Below are 19,938 nucleotides of genomic sequence, written 5' to 3'. Positions count from 1 at the left end.
CAATGATCTTGCCTATGAAAGGAAGATTTGTCTGTAGTTGCTCAATAAGGTGTTATCCAGATTGCTCTTTTTCAGGAGGGGCTTAACTGCAGTTTTTATGGATTTTGGAAAAGTCCCAGAGAGAAGCAAGGCATTTACCACTTCTAGGAGATCTGCTTCTAAACAGTTAAACACACGTTTGAAAAAAAAAAAATACTGTTTCTTCCTAAATTTTACCATCAATTGCTTCAAAAACAGACATAATAGCTACTTTCTGAGGTTGTGATCTGATCTGTTTTACCCCAGTGCAGCTCAAGGATGTGCTGATCGCCTTTCTGATATTATTAATTTTCTCATAGAAGAAAGAAGCAAACTCACAGCATTTGCTGTCTGAAAGCATTTCACTGGGAATCTGACTTGGGGGGTTTGTTAGTCTCTCTACAGTAGCAAAAAGAGTGCGGGTGTTGTTTAAGTTTCTGTTTATAATATTTGAGAAAAAGTTATGTCTAGCTTTGCCTAGTTCCACATTGAAAGCATGAAGGATATCTTTATAGATGTTATAGTGGATTTCAAGTTTTGTCTTTCGCCAAATGGGCTCAGCTTTTCTGCATTGTCTTTTCATATTTTGCACTGCTGTTGAGTTTCTCCATGGTGCTTTTTGTCTGCCACTCTTCTTCCTGACTTTCACAGGAGCAATGCTATCAATAACATTCTGTACTTTTGAGTTAAAAGAATCAAGGAGAAAATCAACAGAGTCTGGAGATACTGTATGCTTGGTGTTAAAGATATAGCCTTCATAAACAATGCACTAGTATTCTCATTTAAGCATCACTTTTTGAAAAAAATGTTTAAATATGTCATTTTGGTGATCAAAGATGAGTTTCAAGGGATAAATTACAGGGTGTTAAATCACAAGACTACAGGGGGACTTTAAATTACATGTTAAACTCAAACAGGCCTATCGGTATTCCATTTAAAATCAGTCTTCTGTAGATCCTGTATATTGACACATCAGTCATGTATATCTCACATTGCTGGGGACTCATTTCATGTACAGAACTAGTTTAGTTGATTTGAAATAGAGAAAAATAAACCTTTCTACCATTAGGTGAGGATGATTGAAATGGCCTACTGTTTATGAGATTGTCTGCCCTCTAGTGGACATGAACATGGCTTGCATCACACTGTAATAGGTGATTCTACAAATAATACAGCATATAGTCTTATTGTATATAATGTAGTGTAATATCTGCTGATCACAACTCTCTGTTTAGAACCTTTATGAGAATTGCTCACTGTTGTGTATATGTGTTGAACAGTTCACTTTTGAGATGCAGCAGAATTAAAATAATTATGTTAATGTAATGCACATTTTAAATTCCAACACAGCCTTCAAAATGATTTGTATTGCTGATAAGATTAAAAAGGAATATTTTTTAATCTTTCACCCATCCATCCTGTGTAAACACTATGAAATACTATGCATAAAATGTACTATAAACTTGCCCTGCCTAAACCTGAGTAAAGCAATGCAACCTTAAAGGGTTAGCTCACCCAAAAATTAAAATTATGTCATTAATGACTCACCCTCATGTTGTTCCAAACCTGTAAGACCTCCGTTCATCTTCGGAACACAGTTTAAGATATTTTAGATTTAGTCCGAGAGCTTTCTGTCCCTCCATTGAAAATGTATGTACGGTATACTGTCCATGTCCAGAAAGGTAATAAAAACATCATCAAAGTAGTCCATGTGACATCAGAGGGTCAGTTAGAATTTGTTGAATTTGTCTGGTCCAAAAAGTAACAAAAACTACACCTTTATTCAGCATTGTCTTCTCTTCCGGGTCTGTTGTCAATCCGCGTTCACAACTCCGCAGTGACGCTGCTGATGTGTTATCTGGTGCGCCCGAGCTTCATTTACAGTCTGAGGGAGATGCACGCTGTAAACAAAACAATCTTCACAAACATGTCTAAGGATTTCAACACAGAGGAAGACTTGCATTTTTTTGCTCAGCCATATTTATTTGAACACGAATACACGGACGAAGAACTAAGTCGTGAACGCGGATTGACAACAGACCCGGAAGAGAAGACAATGCTGAATAAAGTCGTAGTTTTTGTTATTTTTGGACCAAAATGTATTTTCGATGCTTCAAAAAATTCTAACTAACCCACTGATGTCACATGGACTACTTTGATGATGTTTTTATTACCTTTCTGGACATGGACAGTATACCGTACATACATTTTCAATGGAGGGACAGAAAGCTCTCAGACTAAATCTAAAATACCTTAATCTGTGTTCAGAAGATGAACGGAGGTCTTACGGGTTTGGAACGTCATGAGGGTGAGTCATTAATGACAATTTTCACTTTTGGGTGAACTAACCCTTTAAACTATCATTGCTATAAGATTACTTAGGGGTTTTGGCAAGGGGGGAAAAAATCTAACATATTACAGCTGTACACAGGAAAGCTGCTCTCACCACTCATCCACATGTTCCCTTAAAATAAGCATCTTACAAAGCCCTACAACACACGTTTAACACACTGAAATGCTAATCAGATCATTACCAGTGCTAGTGACTTATTCATATGTATGTAAGTATGTTATGTTTGCTTCCTAACATAATATCAAAAAACACCTTGACATATTGCAATGAATTAATGCTTTATTCTAAACAGAATATATCAGTCCCTTATTTGTACAAAAATACCTGAAAAGGTTACAGTTAGAATTTGTAAGCCATTCAGCTATTTACAGAACCAAACAGAACACATTATCAGTACAGATTTTGAAAAGAAGAAACATTTTTTTCTATCCATATTTTTGTTTGTTTGTTTCATTCCCTGAAATACATAGATCCATATTTATTTCTATTTTACTTACATTTATGGGCATGATTTTTTTTGCATTGAGCAAAAAAAAAAAAAAAAAAAAAATACCAATTGTTAGTAAAGGTTCTGATAAACTATACAGTGGAAGAAGTCACAGAAGTTCTGCTTTGCATTACAGTGCACATGTCACATTTGTTATACTGTTTCTATGACAAGAGCAAAAATTAAAATGAGATCCACAAAATTACACATTAAGTACATGTTGTTCATTAGAAAGGACTACTTATGTATAATGCAATAACATGAACACTGTAATAAAAAGCAGGACCTCCTCTTTCATCACAACTATACTTGTGACAAATGGTCACAAATCCTCGATCAGTAACCATAACCTGAGAAAGAACACCCTCTCAGGTCGACATTAGTGAAGAGAGAGAGGATGGGCCGTGGGGTTTTGAGGCACCTGATATACATATGCTTTAAAACAACAGTTCGCTCAAAAATTAAAAGTCTGTCATTATTTATTCGCCTTTGTGTCATTCCATATTCTTGCATGGAACACAAAAGGAGTTATCTAGCAGAATGTCCAATGATTTGAGGGTGAGTAAATGATGACAGAATTCAAATTGTTGGGTGAACTATTCCTTTTAAGAATTGGATAGTTCACCCAAAAATTAAACTGTGGAAGCTATATGATACAAATCCTACAGTCATTCCAGACGAAACTGGAATATATTGAAGGCCAGAGATTCGTCAAGAGAGAAAAAAGGAAAAAAAAAAGAAAAGAAAAAACACAACAGTGTGGTCAAAGACTCTATAAAAAGAAGTACACCGTTAGTTTAATAAAAAGAAAAATACAGAGAAGTCTTGGTGGTCCACAGGACCATTTTTAAACAGCCTCCACTTCAACCCTGAGCAACCCAGTTACATTCATTTCTTTTAAATATAAAAATGACATTTATTTCTTTCATGATAAACTCTCAACAGATCACACATTTCGCAAATGCTGCTACCAGCTCCTTTCAACAACACTGGGGAAAATGCAAAGAAATTCCGTCTTTGATTCATATTAAAGAAACATTTCTACAATATCTACAAGGCATAAATTTGTTAGCGTTTTCATAATAAGAGTATTTGTGAGAATAAGTGAGTTTTTAAAACAGCAATTTAGCTTAATAATGACCTTCAATGACTAAAAGAGTTCAAAGTCCAGTTTCCTGTCAGCTCGATGCAAACATATTCTGTAAGGTCAATTAGCATGACAAAGCAACATAAAATAGAATAAATTCAATATTTACACACTTAACCAAATAATAAAAATGCACTAAAATAAGTCAAGTTTCTTCATTGTATATGCCATTGTGGAGAAAAAAAAAAAATCTGCATCCAAAAATTCAGTGTGGTATCTACAAACTTGAGTTAGTTGTACATGAATGGAGTGTAACTATAGTGTCCTGTTGAGCTACATGTTACATGATCTATTTAAAAAACGAAACAATGCTGCAAATGAAAAACATTTGTATGGACAACGTGATTGTAATGTAATACGGTGTTAACACAGAAAGGATGCCCCAGCTATTTGGATTGTGAACAGACTTTCTGCTCACTTTAGACTGAACGGCCAACTGACTGACAGGTAAGTTAAACACTAATGATACTCAGACTACCTAGTTCACCAGTAACATATAGTGAACTAGACTTTAGGTAACCTACAACTTCCTCTCTGGCAAAATCCAAAAATAATGCTTTCACTTTAAATTATTTCAGAGAAAAAAAAAAAAAAAAAAAAAAAACTATACCGTCACAACTCAATACATCCATCTGTCTGAACCAGGCAGAAAAAATCCTGATATACTGATACACTTGAAAAAGAGTACATCGAAACTGGTTGCAGAATATGTTAACCAATCAGCTTCGTAACTGAAAGTTAGTTTAGTCCTTGGCTGGCTGATTGTATAGCTTCACTTATCAAACCCTGAAAAATAAAGACAATAATGTCAAAGCTTGTGTGTGTATGCATTTATGTGCTTGTGTCTTTTGGTGAACGTAAGACCCACCCAAACTGCAGCTAAATCAACAATGACACACACTCAACCTAAAACAAGGCTTGAATTAACTTAACTGACAATGAGAAAGACATTCAAGTGAATAAAAATAGCGCTGACTTAAGCCCTGCAGTCTATTTCTGTGGATAAATCATTAATCATCTAAGTACTACTTGATCTTACAAAGACTGATATCATATCCTTATTACATGGTTGCTTGATTCTGATTGGCCAATCTCTTCCATGTCATGCAATCAAATAGTTTATAGATACCGTGTAACACCTTGTAATGAGTGGCATAATGTACAGTAAGCCAGTTACTATTGCAAATTAAACCCCTTTGTTTTAGGAACAGCTTTTTGAGATTTTTTTTTATTTTATTTTATTTTATTATTATTATTTTTGTGATAAAAGCCGGCTGATTGTACATTATACCTTACTTAACTGAACGGACATGAATTATATATATATGTCTTAGAATACATCTACGAACTATGAAAAAAAGATTAATGTTACTTTGTGACAGTTAAAACTACTCACAACAGTATGGAAATTTGCTAGGGATAGACCTTAATTGTGTAGACGCCATAGTTCAAGTAACGTAAATGGAAATAAAGCTGTCAGGGATATATGTACAATATTCTGTTCAAGGGTTGCACTGTTGGATTGAAAGTAAGGTAACACAACAATAAAACCCACAGAACAGAATGTACTGTATGTCTACCATACAATCCATGAAAATTGTGTTCTAGATTGGGATGTTGATGAAGAATTAGTGTTAAAAGTTTCAAGAAAGGGGGTCCTGTTAATTGAGGTCCGAAAAATTCACAAAAAAATGTGGAAGAATATTATCGAACAGCGCTGAGAAAAAAACGAAACTAAATTTCAAGTAATCAAATCCAGATAAATAAATAAATCTGTTGAAGCAATACTTAAAAATGATTGCGTCATTTGCATTTATCTATGTACCGGTCTCTGGGTGAACTTGGAGACATGGTGGCTATGCCCTCACAATCTAGTTTAATACAATATAGGTACATACTAAAAACATGGCTCTTTCTTTACATTGCATCACAAGTACAGAAAAATGTTTTTTTACACATCCGTTGTACCATGGACAAGGCAGATTAGAAATTTGAACCCCGCTGTTCTGTGGGTGTTCTTAGCCCGGGCTTCACAGTGTGCTGTCCTCAAAACAATCTTTCGAAACATGGAGAGAAAAACAGAAACAACAAAACGGACTGGAGCTAGGACTAAAGATGACAGCAGTTAGATTCCAGCTTGTTGATCTTGCTCCTGATAGACTGCGACCTACGGCGAAGTTCCCAGCAGAGGGTTTAGTGGTTATTCTTCTCTGAACTCAACAGACTCTTAAAAATCAAGGCACCGTTCCTAAAGGATGTGGTGAAGATGTCAGGCCATGTTTACTCATGTTTAAAGGAATAGTTCACTCAAAAACAAAATTTGGGCATTATTTCTTTCACCTTTATGTCCTTCTTCACAAACTCATTTCTGTTTTTTTTTTTTTTTTTTTTTTGAAGAATCATTATCACAATTTCTTTACTCTGGAAGCAAAAGTAGGCTAGACACCAGCTTGGCCGGAGGAGAAGAATGTCAAAATGAAGACCAGACTCATGATCTTGGTCTTGACTCAGACTCAACTCTCTTCTGATCTCTGTCTTGACTCAGACTCAACTCTCTTCTGATCTCTGTCTTGACTCAGACTCGGCCCTCTTCAGATCTTGGTCTTGACTCATACTCAACCTACTCAAGTCTCGGCCTGAACTCAGATGAGCTGGTCTTGAATACGACATTGTCATATGGCTTTAAAAGACTTGATGAGTTGCATTTAATACTTTCATGATGTTTTTTTGTCCTTTTTGTAAACTGAAAGCTGTGGTCTCTATGAACTGTCTATGAAATATAGTTTATGGAAAAGACAGTCATATGGTTTTGGTACAACAGTAGGGGAAGTAAATGACCCAATTTAATTTTCTGAGGTTAACTATTCCTTGAAGGAGTGACACGTTACTTCTTGGAATGGCCAGTAGAGAGTGCTGCAGGTTATGTTTTGTGATGGGGAAGAACTAAACTAGAGTTTAACATGAAAAAAAAGGCCAAATGCATTTATGCAATGAGAGTTGTGTGCTCAAGACGATGAGCACATAAAAAAACAGAATGTCTAAATATTCTAATGATTATAGGTGAAAAGGATAGAAAGCACAATTTAAACGGAGAAGTCTTTTCACAGTACTGAATGAACCAATCGGCTGTCCACATCTCACAGGACATTGTAGAATCAAACCTGCTTAATTTGTGAAAGCAACAATTGCCATAGCTTGTTTGTTCCTGGTTCATGAGTGCAAAATAAAATCAAATATGCGATTTTTTTAAGAGTGTTCTGCTGCTCTTCCCAAACCACTATCGCATCTGCACAATTCAGACCGCGGATCCTGAAAACTCCCTCCGGATGATTGTCCTGAGAACCTGCTCTGGCCACGATCGAGTGTGCAGGTGTCTGAGAGGTTCATCAGCAGCTAACACACAAGCTTTATTTCCTTTATTTCTTGCTGTTCCTGTTTGTGTTTGTCGTTTTGATTTTCTCTCTCCTTGACAGAGAGGGGATCTCGCAGTGTGCTTTTCTCCAGCCCAGCAGCACAGCATTACACCACAGCACACGCCCTCTTAAGTATTTTAGTGTCTTTAGGCGGAATCAGGCATATGGAGGTCATAAGGCCACAGTGGTGCAAGGGTGTTTAAGTTTGCAAGGCAGAACTCCTTTGTTCAGCGTGTAGAACTCCACCAACTGGATCAGGTCTGTGAATTTAGTGGCGCCATCGTCCAGGCTCAAAAACATTTGACCGTCTTCTTCACACTGGAAAAGGGACGATTAGTCAGTAATTTATATTAACATTTTATATATGCAGATGCTGTTTCATGCATTCTGAAATGATTCTGCAGTCAGTTTTCTCCTGGCTGAGCTACAGTTTGAAAAGATTCTTGCTGAGCATGTCAATTGCAGTCATACTGACATGTTTACAGCCTGATACCTGATTAATAACACAGTTTAAAGGCACAACCTTTTGAAGTTCATCATCTTCGGAACACAAGTTAAGATATTTTTTATCAAATCTGATGGCTCACTGAGGCCTCTATTGCCAACAATGTCACCGAACCTCTCAAGATCCAGAAGGGTACTCAAAACAGTTCATGTGTGTACAGTGCTTCTACCTTAATATTATAAAGTGACAAGAATAATTTTTGTGTGCCAAAAAAACCCAAAATAACAACTTTCAGCAATATCTAGTGATGGCCAATTTCAAAACACTGCTTTGAAGCTTAACAAATCTTTTGTTTCGAATCATTGATTCGGATCATTTATCAAACTGCCGAAATCTGAGACTTTGGTGCTCCGAACAACTGATACAATTGATTCGTTAAGCTTCATGAAGCAGTGTTTTGAAATTGGCCATCACTAGATATTGTTGAAAAGTCGTTATTTTGGTTTATTTGGAGCACAAAAAATTCTTGTCGCTTTATAATAAAAAAGGTAGAACCACTGTACTCACATGAACTGTTTTAAAATATGTTTTAAAGTACCTTTCTGGATCTTGAGAAGTTTGGTGACATTGCTGGCAATAGATTGCCTGGCAAGGCCAGACTGATATATCTTCTACAAGAACTGGTCAGTCCGCCCTCCGTCGCGATTCGAGTCAACTCCAAACCGTACCGTGCAATCAGATTCATTTATTTCAGTGATGCAAACAGCGTCACTCTAGTGCGGCGAACGTCCCTTCAATATCAACAAAGATTGCACACGCGAGACCCGAGAGAGTTTGTTCTATTCAGCCGTGAATTCAGTTTTAAATGACCAAAAACACATTAATTATTTACTTTTCGCTGTTGACTCTCTTGTCGCTTTGCTAATGTCATATCCGCCCTTCTCTGATTGGTTTACTCCGCTTCCTGTTTGCTCATATTTGCTCTGCCCTAGAAATCGAATTGATTCAATGGCCGACCAGACTCATCCGCTAGTACAGTGGTGAGGCTGGATTTTCCAGGCAAGGCAATAGAGGCCTCACTGAGCCATCGGATTTCATCAAAAATATCTTAATTTGTGTTCTGAAGATGAAAGAAGGTCTTATGGGTGTAGAACGACATGAGGGCGAGTAATAAATGACATAATTTTAATTTTTGGGTGAACTAACCCTTTAATTCTATTGTGCTCATGGAGTATTGAGGATTGTTACAGGCACAGCAAAGCAAGAATGCATGTTATGTGTGGCAGGCTGTGTGCTTTCAATGCAATGACCAAGCATTTGTATCTGCTTACTTAAGAAGAGTGTTTTTTGCCTGTCACATACATTCTCAGAAAGTTAAAAGGGGTATTCAGTAAATCTAATGCATTTTAATTTTGTTTCAAGGAATACTAGACAATATTTTAAGAAGTGCCATATGTGCATCAGTACAGAAAGTTAATATGCTACATGTTCTGAGTACAAGAAACTATAAAATCTCACCGGTAAAATCTGGAAATGTTTGATTTTCTGATGGTGACACAGTGTAAGTACAAACGCCTTAGGATTGCTCTGGCTGTCCCTCAAGAGAAACATTCTGTTGCAGAAAAAACAATTATGTGTAAGTATCTGTGACATAGATAGAACAGAGAAGCATCCAGCATGTTTTTGAGAATAATTAATGAGCTATGATATGTACCCATCCACTCTGCCCTGCTGATGGATCATCTTGTGGGACTCCTCTCGTGAAATACGACCATGAAACCACAGCTGAGTTCTGTGGATAACTGGATCAGAGGAGATACAAAATGCCTTTAAGACAAGAATGATGGTGAGCAATTCTCTATATAGAATGCTGTGCACATTTTATGCTTTCTTTCCTTCAAAAGCATGAATTTCACATTCTTATATTGCAAGGATTTCATCTACACAACCTGAAATTAATCTTCTTTTCTTATTAAAACGATGTATGATAGTAATGATTTTAACTTTTTGTTTCAGATTTAGTTTTTCAATTTTACTTTCATATACAATCAGAAGTTTTATTTTTTTTAATTAAAGAAATTATTTTATTCAGCAAGGATGTCAAAATGCTCTAGAAAGTACCTCCACTTAATGATGAGGGGTGTAATGGGCTGGGACTTCCTAGGATATTCATACGCTGACTTCTCTTCTGAAAAAAAGACAAAAAAAAAAAAAACAAAAACAAATCAATCAACTCTAAAATTTCTACATCATGCTACACCAAATGGACAAAATTATTGAGACACATCAACAGGGACTGTAATGACATTTGCATTCTAAAAACATAGATACTAATATGGAGTTGGTGCCCCCTTTGCAGCTAAAACAGCCTTCACTCTTCTGGGAAGGCTTTCCACGACATTTTGGAGTGTTTCTGTAGGAATTATTGCCTGTTTATCCAGTACAGAGCATTTGTGAGGTCAGGCACTGATGTTGGACGAGACGGCCTGGCTTTACAATCTCTATTCCAGTTCACCCCAAAGGTGTTCGATGGGGTTGAGATCAGGGCCCTGTGCGGGCCAATCAAGTTCTTCCGCACCAAAGTCATCCAACCATGTCTTTATAGATCTTGCTAGGTGCACTGGGGCACTGCCATTCTGGAATAGAAAAGGACCTTTCCAAAAACTTTTCCCACAAAGTTAGAAGCATAGCATTGTTCAAAAAGTCTTGGTATGCAGAAGCATTAATATCTCCCTTCACTGGAACTGAGGGGCCTAGCCCAACCTCTCAAAAACAGCCTCATACCTTTATTACTTCTCTACCAAACTTTACAGTTGGCACAATGCACTCAGGCAGGTAACGTTCTTCTGGTATTCCTGAATCCCAAACTAATCCATCAGACTGCCAAACAGAGAAGTGTGATTTGTCATTCCACAGACCATGTTTCCACTGCTCCAGAGTCTAGTGGTGGTGTGCTTTACACCACTCCATCCGATGCTTGGCATTGTACTTGGTGATGTGAGGCTTGTATGCAGATGCTGGGCCATGGAAACCCATTCCATGAAGCTCCCGCTGCACAGTTTCTGTGTTGACATTAACGCCAGTGGAAGTTTGGAACTCTTCAGCTATGGAATCAGCAGAACATTGGTGACTTTTATGCACCATGTGCCTCAGCACTCAATGATATTACGTTGTCTTCCCCTACATGGCTGAGTTGCTGCTGTTCATAAAACGAGTTAACTTTCCAATAATACCACTTAAAGTTGACCGTGGAATATCTAGCAAGGATGAAATTTCATGAGCTGACTTATTGCAAAGGTGGCATCCTATCACAGTACCACGCTTGAATTCACTGAGCTCTTCAGAATGACCCATTTTTTCCACTAATATGTGTATATGCATCTGCATTGGCTAGGTGCTTGATTTTACAGACCTGTGGCAACGGGTTTGATTGTGACACCTAAATTCAATAATTAAGAGGTGTGTCCCAATTATTTTGTCTATACAGTGTAATTGATTACAAGTTGAAATGGTATTTCAAATATGCTATTGACAAATTTTACAGTTCTTTCTTATTGATTACTTATTATTCTGTGTTGTACTGGTAAACACTCTTTAGATACATTAATGATCTCTTCTTTCACCCATCCATAGAATGTCATATATATACATAAACTCACCAGCCACTTTATTAGGTACACCTGTTCAACTGCTTGTTAATGTAAATTTCTAATCAGCCAATCACATGGCAGCAACTTAATGCATTTAGGCATGTGGACATGGGCTGTGTCTGAAATCGCCTTCTACACAGGGGACAGCCATTTATAGTAGTGTCCAAAACCATAGTGGACATTACCGAGTGCACTCATACACTCCCACAATGAGTGTACAACCGATGTGCACTCAACGGCTAGAGTATACCCACAATACACTGCAAGAGTTGCACCGCACGCAAAATGAATTCATGAATCCCACGTTTGACCAGAAGATGTCACCCACAGCTGAATATTTAATCCATCCACTTCCCAATGTGGCTACAGCATAATATCATATACATTTATTTTTAGTTGATTATTACATTGCTTAATTAAGATTTTTTTTTGCATTACTACCAGAGCTGCCAGTTTGCCAAGTTTCAAATGAATATTAAAAAGCCAACACAAACTATGCAAAAGCAGAAGCCCTTCCGGTGCACTCAAGTGTCCGAATTAACTCACTCGTTTTCATTCACTCCTTCAAGTGGACTGTATTAGTGGACTATTGTAGGGAATAGTAAATGAGGATATAGGGGGAAATTTCGAACACAGCAATGGTCAAGACGATCTGCTGAATTTTTAAATTGAGCATTAGAATGGGGAAGAATAGTGTTTTAAGTGACTTTAAATGTATTATGTTTGCTGGTGCGAGAATGGCTGGTGTGAGCATTTCAGAAACTTCTGTTCCAAAAAAACAGAAAATATCCAGTGAGCAGAAGTTCTGTGGGTGAAAATGCCTTGTTGATGCCAGCGGTCAGAGGAGAATGCCCAGAGTAGTTTGAGCTGATAGAAAGACAGCAGTAACTCAAATAACCAGTCATTGAAACCGAGGTATGCAGAAGAGCATCTCTGAACACACAACATGTCGAACCTTGAAGCAGATGGGCTACAGCAGCAGAAGACAACACCGGGTGCCACTCATGTCAGCTAAGAACAGGAAACCGAGGACATAATTCACAAGGACTCACCAAAATTGGACAATAGAGGATTGGAAAAATGTTGCCTGGTCTGACAAGTCTAGATTTCTGCTACGGCAATTCAGACGGCAGAATTTGGGGTAAACAACATAAAAGCATAGATTCACCCTGCCTTGTATCAACGGTTCAGGCTGCTGGTGGTGGTGTTATGGTGTGGGGAATATTTTCTTGGCACACTTTGTGCTCCTTAGTACAAATTAAGCATTGTATAAATGCCACAGCCTACCTGAGTATTGCTGCTGACCATGTCCATCCCTTTATGACCACAGTGTAGCCATCCTTCTGATGGCTACTTCCAGCAGGATAACGGGCCATTTCACAAAGCTCAAATCATCTCAAACTGGTTTCTTGAACATGACATTGAGTTCACTATACTCAAATGACCTACACAGTCACCAGATGGACCAAAATCTCTGAGGAGTGTTTCCAGCACCTTGTTGAACCTATGCAATGAAGAATTAAGGCAGTTCTGAAGAACTAGCAAGGTGTACCTAATAAAGTGGCCGGTGAGTGTGTGTATAAATAAATAAATAAATAAATAAATAAATAATCAACAAAAATGAACTGACTCTCCAGGCATGTCCCTCCTCCATGGCAGCACTCTGAGCCTCCACAGGATTGTCAATCACTCTGCCTATCCTCCCTGAGAAATCCATGGCAACCAGAGAGTTCTCTGAGACACTCCTCTGAAAAAAAAAAAAAAGATCAGAAGCAACAATGACTTTGTATGCCATATTACAGATGTGTTGCCTTTTGATAATTACTTGGTCATTACCTAGTCTTCATGTCATAAACAAGTAAGTAATGCAATAATCAAAACATTTAAGCATAACATAAACATGGATGGATTGTTTTGTACGCTAACACATATTTTTTTTTTAATCAGAATCGTTTTACATCTCTGTGTTCATTTGTTCTATAATTGTCAGAATTGCATAATATCCATAGGACAAGCTGTAATAATAACTTCACTGCCAACACTTGAACAATCATTCCATAATGTGACATCATGGCCCACATACTGACACGTGTGATTAATGCTCCATCTGTGAGGTAGAGATGAAGAGAAAGGGAATGCAGGAGTAGGTTAAAGGGAGCGAGAGTCTTACCACAGGCGCTGAGAAGTGTGAAATCAACGTTTTTCGCTGTTGGGGGATCTTGTAATTTTGATAGAGCAAAATTCCATACTATAAGGAAGAAAAAAAAAGTGTTAAAAAGATGAAGAAAAGAATGATACTCTTTAATAAAACATCAAAATAAAACATAATGTGGAGAACAGTTTATTGCATTTAAAATGAATCATTACACACGCAAAGAATTCAAAGATTTTCTCCTCAAATATACTCTTATGAGAGCAGCATTAGTAGAAGTGTATGGTACACATTGTCATGACTATTTTAAATTAATTTGTATTTTTCCTTTCAGCACACAACGCAATAACATACAGCATCTATGTATGATGCAGAGAACATCACTGCACACAAGTTATACATGCTCTAGACCAGTCAAAGAAAGGTTCTAGATCAGCCTGGAAAGGGAGAAGGTTCTAGATCAGCCTGGAAAGAGTGCAGCCTTTAGATCAGTCAGGGAAAGGATGTGGGTTAAGGTCAGACTAAAAATGTGTATGGGTTTTAGATAAGGGAAAAGGCTCAGGTTTGAGATCAACAATGGAAAGTGTGCAGGTTCTAGAAAAGCCAATGAAAGGGTATAGATTTTAGAGATCAGGGAAGGAAAGGCAGTGGGTTCTAGATTAGTCTGGAAAAGGGTGAGGGTTCTAGATTGCTGATTCTAGATCAGTCAAGGAAAGGGTACAGGTTCTAGATCAGTCAGGAAAATTGTAGGTTTTAGCTGTCACAAAAAGACAGGTTCCAAATGAACAACAAATACAGGGAGGTTTGAGATGTTCTAGATCAGTCAGGAAAATTGCACAGGTTCTAGAGCAGTCAAAGAAGGGGTGTGGGTTCTAGATCCATCACAGAAAGGGTGAAGGTTCTAGATCAGCCAGGGAAAAGGCAAAGGTTCATCAGCCAGTTTAAGGGGTTCCACTACCAACCTTAAAGAGTCTGAAGGCCGTCATCCAGCATGTTCTGCTTTGTTCATCCTCTGCACACAACATCCTCAGTTCTTTCACTTCATTCCTTACTTTGTTAGGCTGAAAATGATCATAATGCACAACATTAGCCCCTCTGCTAACCAATAATTAACTTTGCTTTTCTGCCTTAGACAGTATCAAATGATCAAAGCTTTCTACAACTGAATTTGTGTTAAATGTTTAACATTTTACTTTTTAATGCTTTGAAGGGTTAGTTCACCCAAAAATGAAAATTATGTAATTTATTACCCACCCTCATGTCGTTCCACACCTGTAAGACCTTCGTTTATCTTCGGAACACAAATTAAGATATTTTTGATAAAATCCGATGGCTCAGTGAGGCCTGCATTGCCAGCAAGATCATTTCCTTTTTCAATGGCCAGAAAGCTACTAAAGACATATTTAAATCAGTTCATGTGAGTACAGTGGTTCAACCTTAGTGTTATAAAGCGCAGAGAATACCTTTTGTGCGCCAAAAAACAAAATAGTGACTTTAATAAACAATATCTAGCGATGGGTGATTTCAAAACACTGCTTCATGAAGCTTCAAAGCTTTATGAATCTTTTGTTTCGAATCAATGGTTCAGAGTGCATATCAAACTACCAAAGTCACATGAACTATTGAAATTTCAAAACACTTTTACTGAACATCGTTTACTGAAATCACGTGATTTTGGTCCTCTGAACCACTGATTTGAAACAAAAGATTCTCGTCGCTTTATAATATTAAGGTTGAACCACTAGTCACATTAACTGTTTTACATATGTTTTCAGTACCTTTCTGGGCATTGAAAAAGGAAATGATCTTGCTGGCAATGCAGGCATCACTGAGTCATTGGATTTTATGAAAAAATATCTTAATTTGTGTTCCGAAGATGAACGAAGGTCTTACGGGTGTGGAACGACATGAGGGTGAGTAATAAATGACTGAATTTTCATTTTTGGGTGAACTAAGCCTTTTTTGGGTGAACTAAGACTACTTTAAGTTCTCATAAAAGACCACATAAACTTACTTTTATGCAGAATTCAAAGTCAGTCGGTGCATTGTGCAGCTTTCTCCCTGTTATTACTGTAAAGACATTGCTGTCATCCAGGTCTGCTAGTAGCTGTAAATGCCTGGGCTCCTGTGAAAGATCAACCAACAGCTCATGTCATCTAATGGATAAGGAGGGGAGAGGGCACTAAAAGAGCACTCAGAAATGGGGGAAGGGTCGGTTCTAGCCAGCACCTGATGACATTAACAGAGGCTTGTACATGAGGCTTGTACAAGGCTTGTACACACTACTTTTATACAAAATAGGTGGTCATGAGTAGTTTTTTTTTTTTTTTTTGCTAGAAAGAAACCAAGCAAAATTTAAATTTTGGGTTGCCATTTCACCTTTGATGTTCCTTTTGTTGAGAAGTACAATCCTGACCGTCTTAAAAACACATACAGTTTCTTCCATGATTTCCTGCCCATCTCTTTCACATACAAATATCCCTGGATCTCAGGACAACTGCTGGAGTTTAAGAAGTTCTGGAGATAAAAGAAGAGAACACTTGAAAATTCACTTATCTTGTAAAAAGTAAAAAATGTATGGGCTGATGTTAGATCGGGGGGTGATGGGAAAGAGAACACATGCCCATGTTTTACCTGCAAGAGCTGAGATGGGGGGATGGTCCCATTGGCCTCCTGACACCAGGCAACCATTTGCTCTGGGAAGAAGGTCTGTTGAAAAAACATATTTTAGCTCACTACATGCATATCAAGGGAGTATATTGATTGTAATATGCCTTTGCACATGATCAGAACAGTCATTCCAAACTAAATCCTTATAATCTCTAACAAAATTAAATACAGCGTCCATTTAATCTAAAATGCATAGCTATTTGAGCCTTATCAATTCAAAGTTATATAAGAGTTAATTCCTGTATAGCTCTGAAACAGTGACCATAGCTGATTATTTAATTAAAAAAATAATTGAATATAACAATAAGATTAAAGACATTTATCTGCTTGTGTAACATTTTGCTTCTACACATAGAAAACAAAGGGAAAGGTTTCGTAATGACTGCTGAAAAGGCCTGTCTTTTTTGGTTACGGTGGATGAAAGAAAAAAGCAATTATTCGAAATTATTCTAAAAGCTCCTCGTTACAAAAGCCCACAAAACAACAGAGTATTATATACTATTTTAAAAACATAAGCCTGCCACCCATCGAATTTCTCTTATGATTTTCTACCTGCACAAGGAATTTTATTGTCTGGCTATCACCAGACCAAGCTCATTTTAAAATTGAACATTGGCCTGGGGAGTCTGTATGTATTTTCTACTGCAAAAGAGGCGTGATCAACGAGCATTATTCACACAATTGGATAGTCCTTCAACCAATCAGATCAACGATCCGGGTGACGTACTTTGCAGAGCGACGTGAAAACTCCAGACAGGTTTAGATTGTATTGGTTTATAGCATTGATCAGCGGTTTGCAGAAGCAGCAATGGCATCGAGCGATTTTTACAGGTTGTGCAAAAAAAAAACAAACAAAAAAAAAACATGAAAGTGAGTGGTATTTACACACAAGCGATTTGTTTGCTAAACTAAAGAAGTCATTCAGCATCGTTGAGAGGTTAAAAGGAATTGGATTGACGGTCATGCTTGCCGTCGCTTGTGTTATACCAGCCAATAGGTAGCAAGGTAGATAAGCCAGTCTGTGATTGGTTCCCGCAAAAGTGTAACAGAAGCAGTAGAAATGAATGTACGGGTTTCCAGACTGAGTTGCCAGGCGAAATCAAATCGCCGGCAGATCAGGCTAGGTTTACCCAGTCTAGGAATTTTAGGAAATTCCAAGTCAAAGCTTTGAAAAAAAAAGAAAAAAAAATGTGACAGTGACAGTGTAGAGCCATTTTAAATGATTATCTAACATGAATTAAGTTACTCAAGTTACTGAAAACATTATATAATGCTATAAGCAGTTTTCATTGCATTTCAAACAACTAAAAGTCAGTCAGTTATTATTGCAAAATAATTGCCAACAGGCTGGTGTGTCTTGCATCACCCTGGAGGTTTTTGTTGTTGTTGTTGTTGTTGTTGTTGTTTTTACAGTAATAATTAGCTGACTTTACATTGTCTGTCTTTGTACAATGTCACTTCTCAAATAAATAATAAATGTACATGAAATATTGAAGTGAAATGATTTGATTATGTGAGAAGAAAGAGCCCGATATAAAACTAGCAGAGGTGTGTACTAAATTGGTTGCATAAGTTTAACACTAATTTTTTGCCCACAAAATGCAGCCACTGACCAATCAGAATCCAGTATTCTAAAGTGCAATGTTCAGTTCAGTCAAAAAACGTCTGATAGTTTATCTGATATCATTTGGTTTATATTTATTTGACGGGGTGTAAATGGAATGCAATTCAATCAGTCAAGGCACAAACACAGACTAAATAGGCCCAAAGAAAACGTTACCAAAGATTATATAGTTGAGAGCGTACTTGTGTTGCGGCAATAATCTTACATTTAAAGCACAGATTTCCCTCCCCTCTCTGTCTCCAGCAGAAATTACAAGAGCACTGAATGTTCATGAAAGTGTTTGATTTCCAGCCCAAATAGTAAGAGGCATGGGTTTCTTTTGGATTGTGAGAGAGAGAGAGTGTGTGAGAGCAGCTCATTGAACTGGAAGCATGTCACTTGATATCTGCATCTACCAAGTAAGACTGAAAACAGTCCATTAATGTGAGGAGCTTTCCTTCAGCAATAATCCGTGTCATGTTACTTATGTACCTGCTGACACCTGCTCTAAGACAAGGAAATAAAAATAATCTACAATCATCTTAACCTAATTATGAAATAGTTCATGTGAGGTCTTGGATTAACTTACCAAAGGATTTTTAAAGAATTCATATTTGGCATAGTTCTTCCTGAAGAGAAATTTACTTTCACTGGTCATTGATGTCTGCACTTGGACAACCAGTTCATGGTCTTCTAAACATCTTTCTGTGGATTGATGGAGGGAGGAAAAAAAGGCATAATTAGGGCACATACACACTGCATTTACTTCAAAATCGGTATTATACTTATGAAAATGTGTGGAAAGACATGTGCCAAAAAAAAAGCATCTTTGTAACCGAATTCTCAAATGTGTGTAATATTTGCATCTTGATTGACATAATTTTCTGTTAGCATTCATCCAGGCAGACAAAAAATAAACAGGGTGAGCGATCCCTGCCTCATGAAAAGAGAGTTTGTCTGGAGGAGAGAACCCCCCCCACCCCACTTCTATTTCCCCACCCCCCATTCAGCTTATCCTGCACAGGGACTTGCTGACTAAAAACCCTACATTTGATTTATGTTAGATTGATCTCTATTTAGAACTGTTTCTCTGCCTTTCTCACAATGTCTTTACTATTATCTCAAGGATGGTGGCGAGTTAATGCTGCCCATGACCACTCAAAAAAAACCAAAAAAAAACCTGACCCTGAACCCTCATATATGTTCCTCATCCAACTGTGGAGACGGTCAGAGAGCTTGTTTGGCAACAGGAAGCTATGGAGGGATCAGTTTCAACCTACCCCACAAACATCCTTACCAATATACAAAGCGATAAGTGTAAGAGACTAATGACCAGAGAAAATAACATAAAGTTCGTTAAAAAGCAGAAGCAACTATGATGTTTTATAGAAGGTTTGAAGCAGATTTGATTATGGCTGAAAATCTTAGCTATGTTACACTTTATTTTAAGGTGTCTTTGTTACACTGTAATTTTACATTTATGTACTGAGTAATACTAAGTAATTAAGTAACATGGTTTAGGGTTAATTGTGATGTAATTATGCATAATTTATAGTTATTACAATAGTAACTACATGTAACAATTACACTGTAAAATAAAGTGTTACCAATAATTATTTAAATTTGGTTTATTCTTCACGCACAGCTAATGTACATGTTCACAAGAACATAGTGCATGAGTCTTGTGAATATTTTTATGATGTTTTTATAGAGCATTGTGTATTGTTTGAAGCTTGAAAACTAGCACATTATAAAAGAATTCTCCTTTAATGTGCCATGAAAGGGTGTGTTTTATGGTTTGAAATGAAATGAGGGTGAGTGAACTACTCTTTTATGGTAAGAACCACACATTTTCACATTTACAGTGCATAAAAAATGAAACGCTTCTTTCTACACAACTATTTTTTCACTGTATCTAGAAAGCATTGCAATTATTTAGCAATTATAACATCCAATCAAAACAGTTTTGTATGTGTATCAATTTACGCACACTTTAATCC

At 37.2% G+C, this 19,938-nt stretch overlaps 1 protein-coding gene across 9 annotated transcripts in view; it reads right to left on the bottom strand.

Moving 5' to 3' along the window:
- Nucleotides 1–4,585: 4,585 nt before the first annotated feature.
- grb10b (growth factor receptor-bound protein 10b) overlaps nt 4,586–19,938 on the bottom strand; it is a 132,764-nt gene continuing 117,411 nt past the window's right edge. For 8 of the 9 annotated variants that reach the window (XM_067400988.1, XM_067401041.1, XM_067401020.1 and 5 more), the window contains exons 7-17: nt 18,528–18,643; nt 16,300–16,374; nt 16,045–16,182; nt 15,680–15,790; nt 14,628–14,726; nt 13,684–13,761; nt 13,144–13,260; nt 9,985–10,051; nt 9,578–9,665; nt 9,382–9,475; nt 4,586–7,736 (exon numbers count right to left, since the gene is read on the bottom strand). In XM_067400988.1, coding sequence (XP_067257089.1) covers nt 7,590–7,736; nt 9,382–9,475; nt 9,578–9,665; nt 9,985–10,051; nt 13,144–13,260; nt 13,684–13,761; nt 14,628–14,726; nt 15,680–15,790; nt 16,045–16,182; nt 16,300–16,374; nt 18,528–18,643 — 1,130 coding nt within the window. In that variant the 3' untranslated portion in view covers nt 4,586–7,589. The other variant, XM_067401048.1, reaches the window with a different exon arrangement.

The sequence above is a fragment of the Chanodichthys erythropterus genome, chromosome 2 (genome assembly GCF_024489055.1).
Source record: "Chanodichthys erythropterus isolate Z2021 chromosome 2, ASM2448905v1, whole genome shotgun sequence".
Classification (NCBI taxonomy): domain Eukaryota; kingdom Metazoa; phylum Chordata; class Actinopteri; order Cypriniformes; family Xenocyprididae; genus Chanodichthys; species Chanodichthys erythropterus.
The sequence above is the reverse complement of the archived record's forward strand: the minus strand, read 5'-3'. Positions and strand labels throughout refer to the sequence as shown.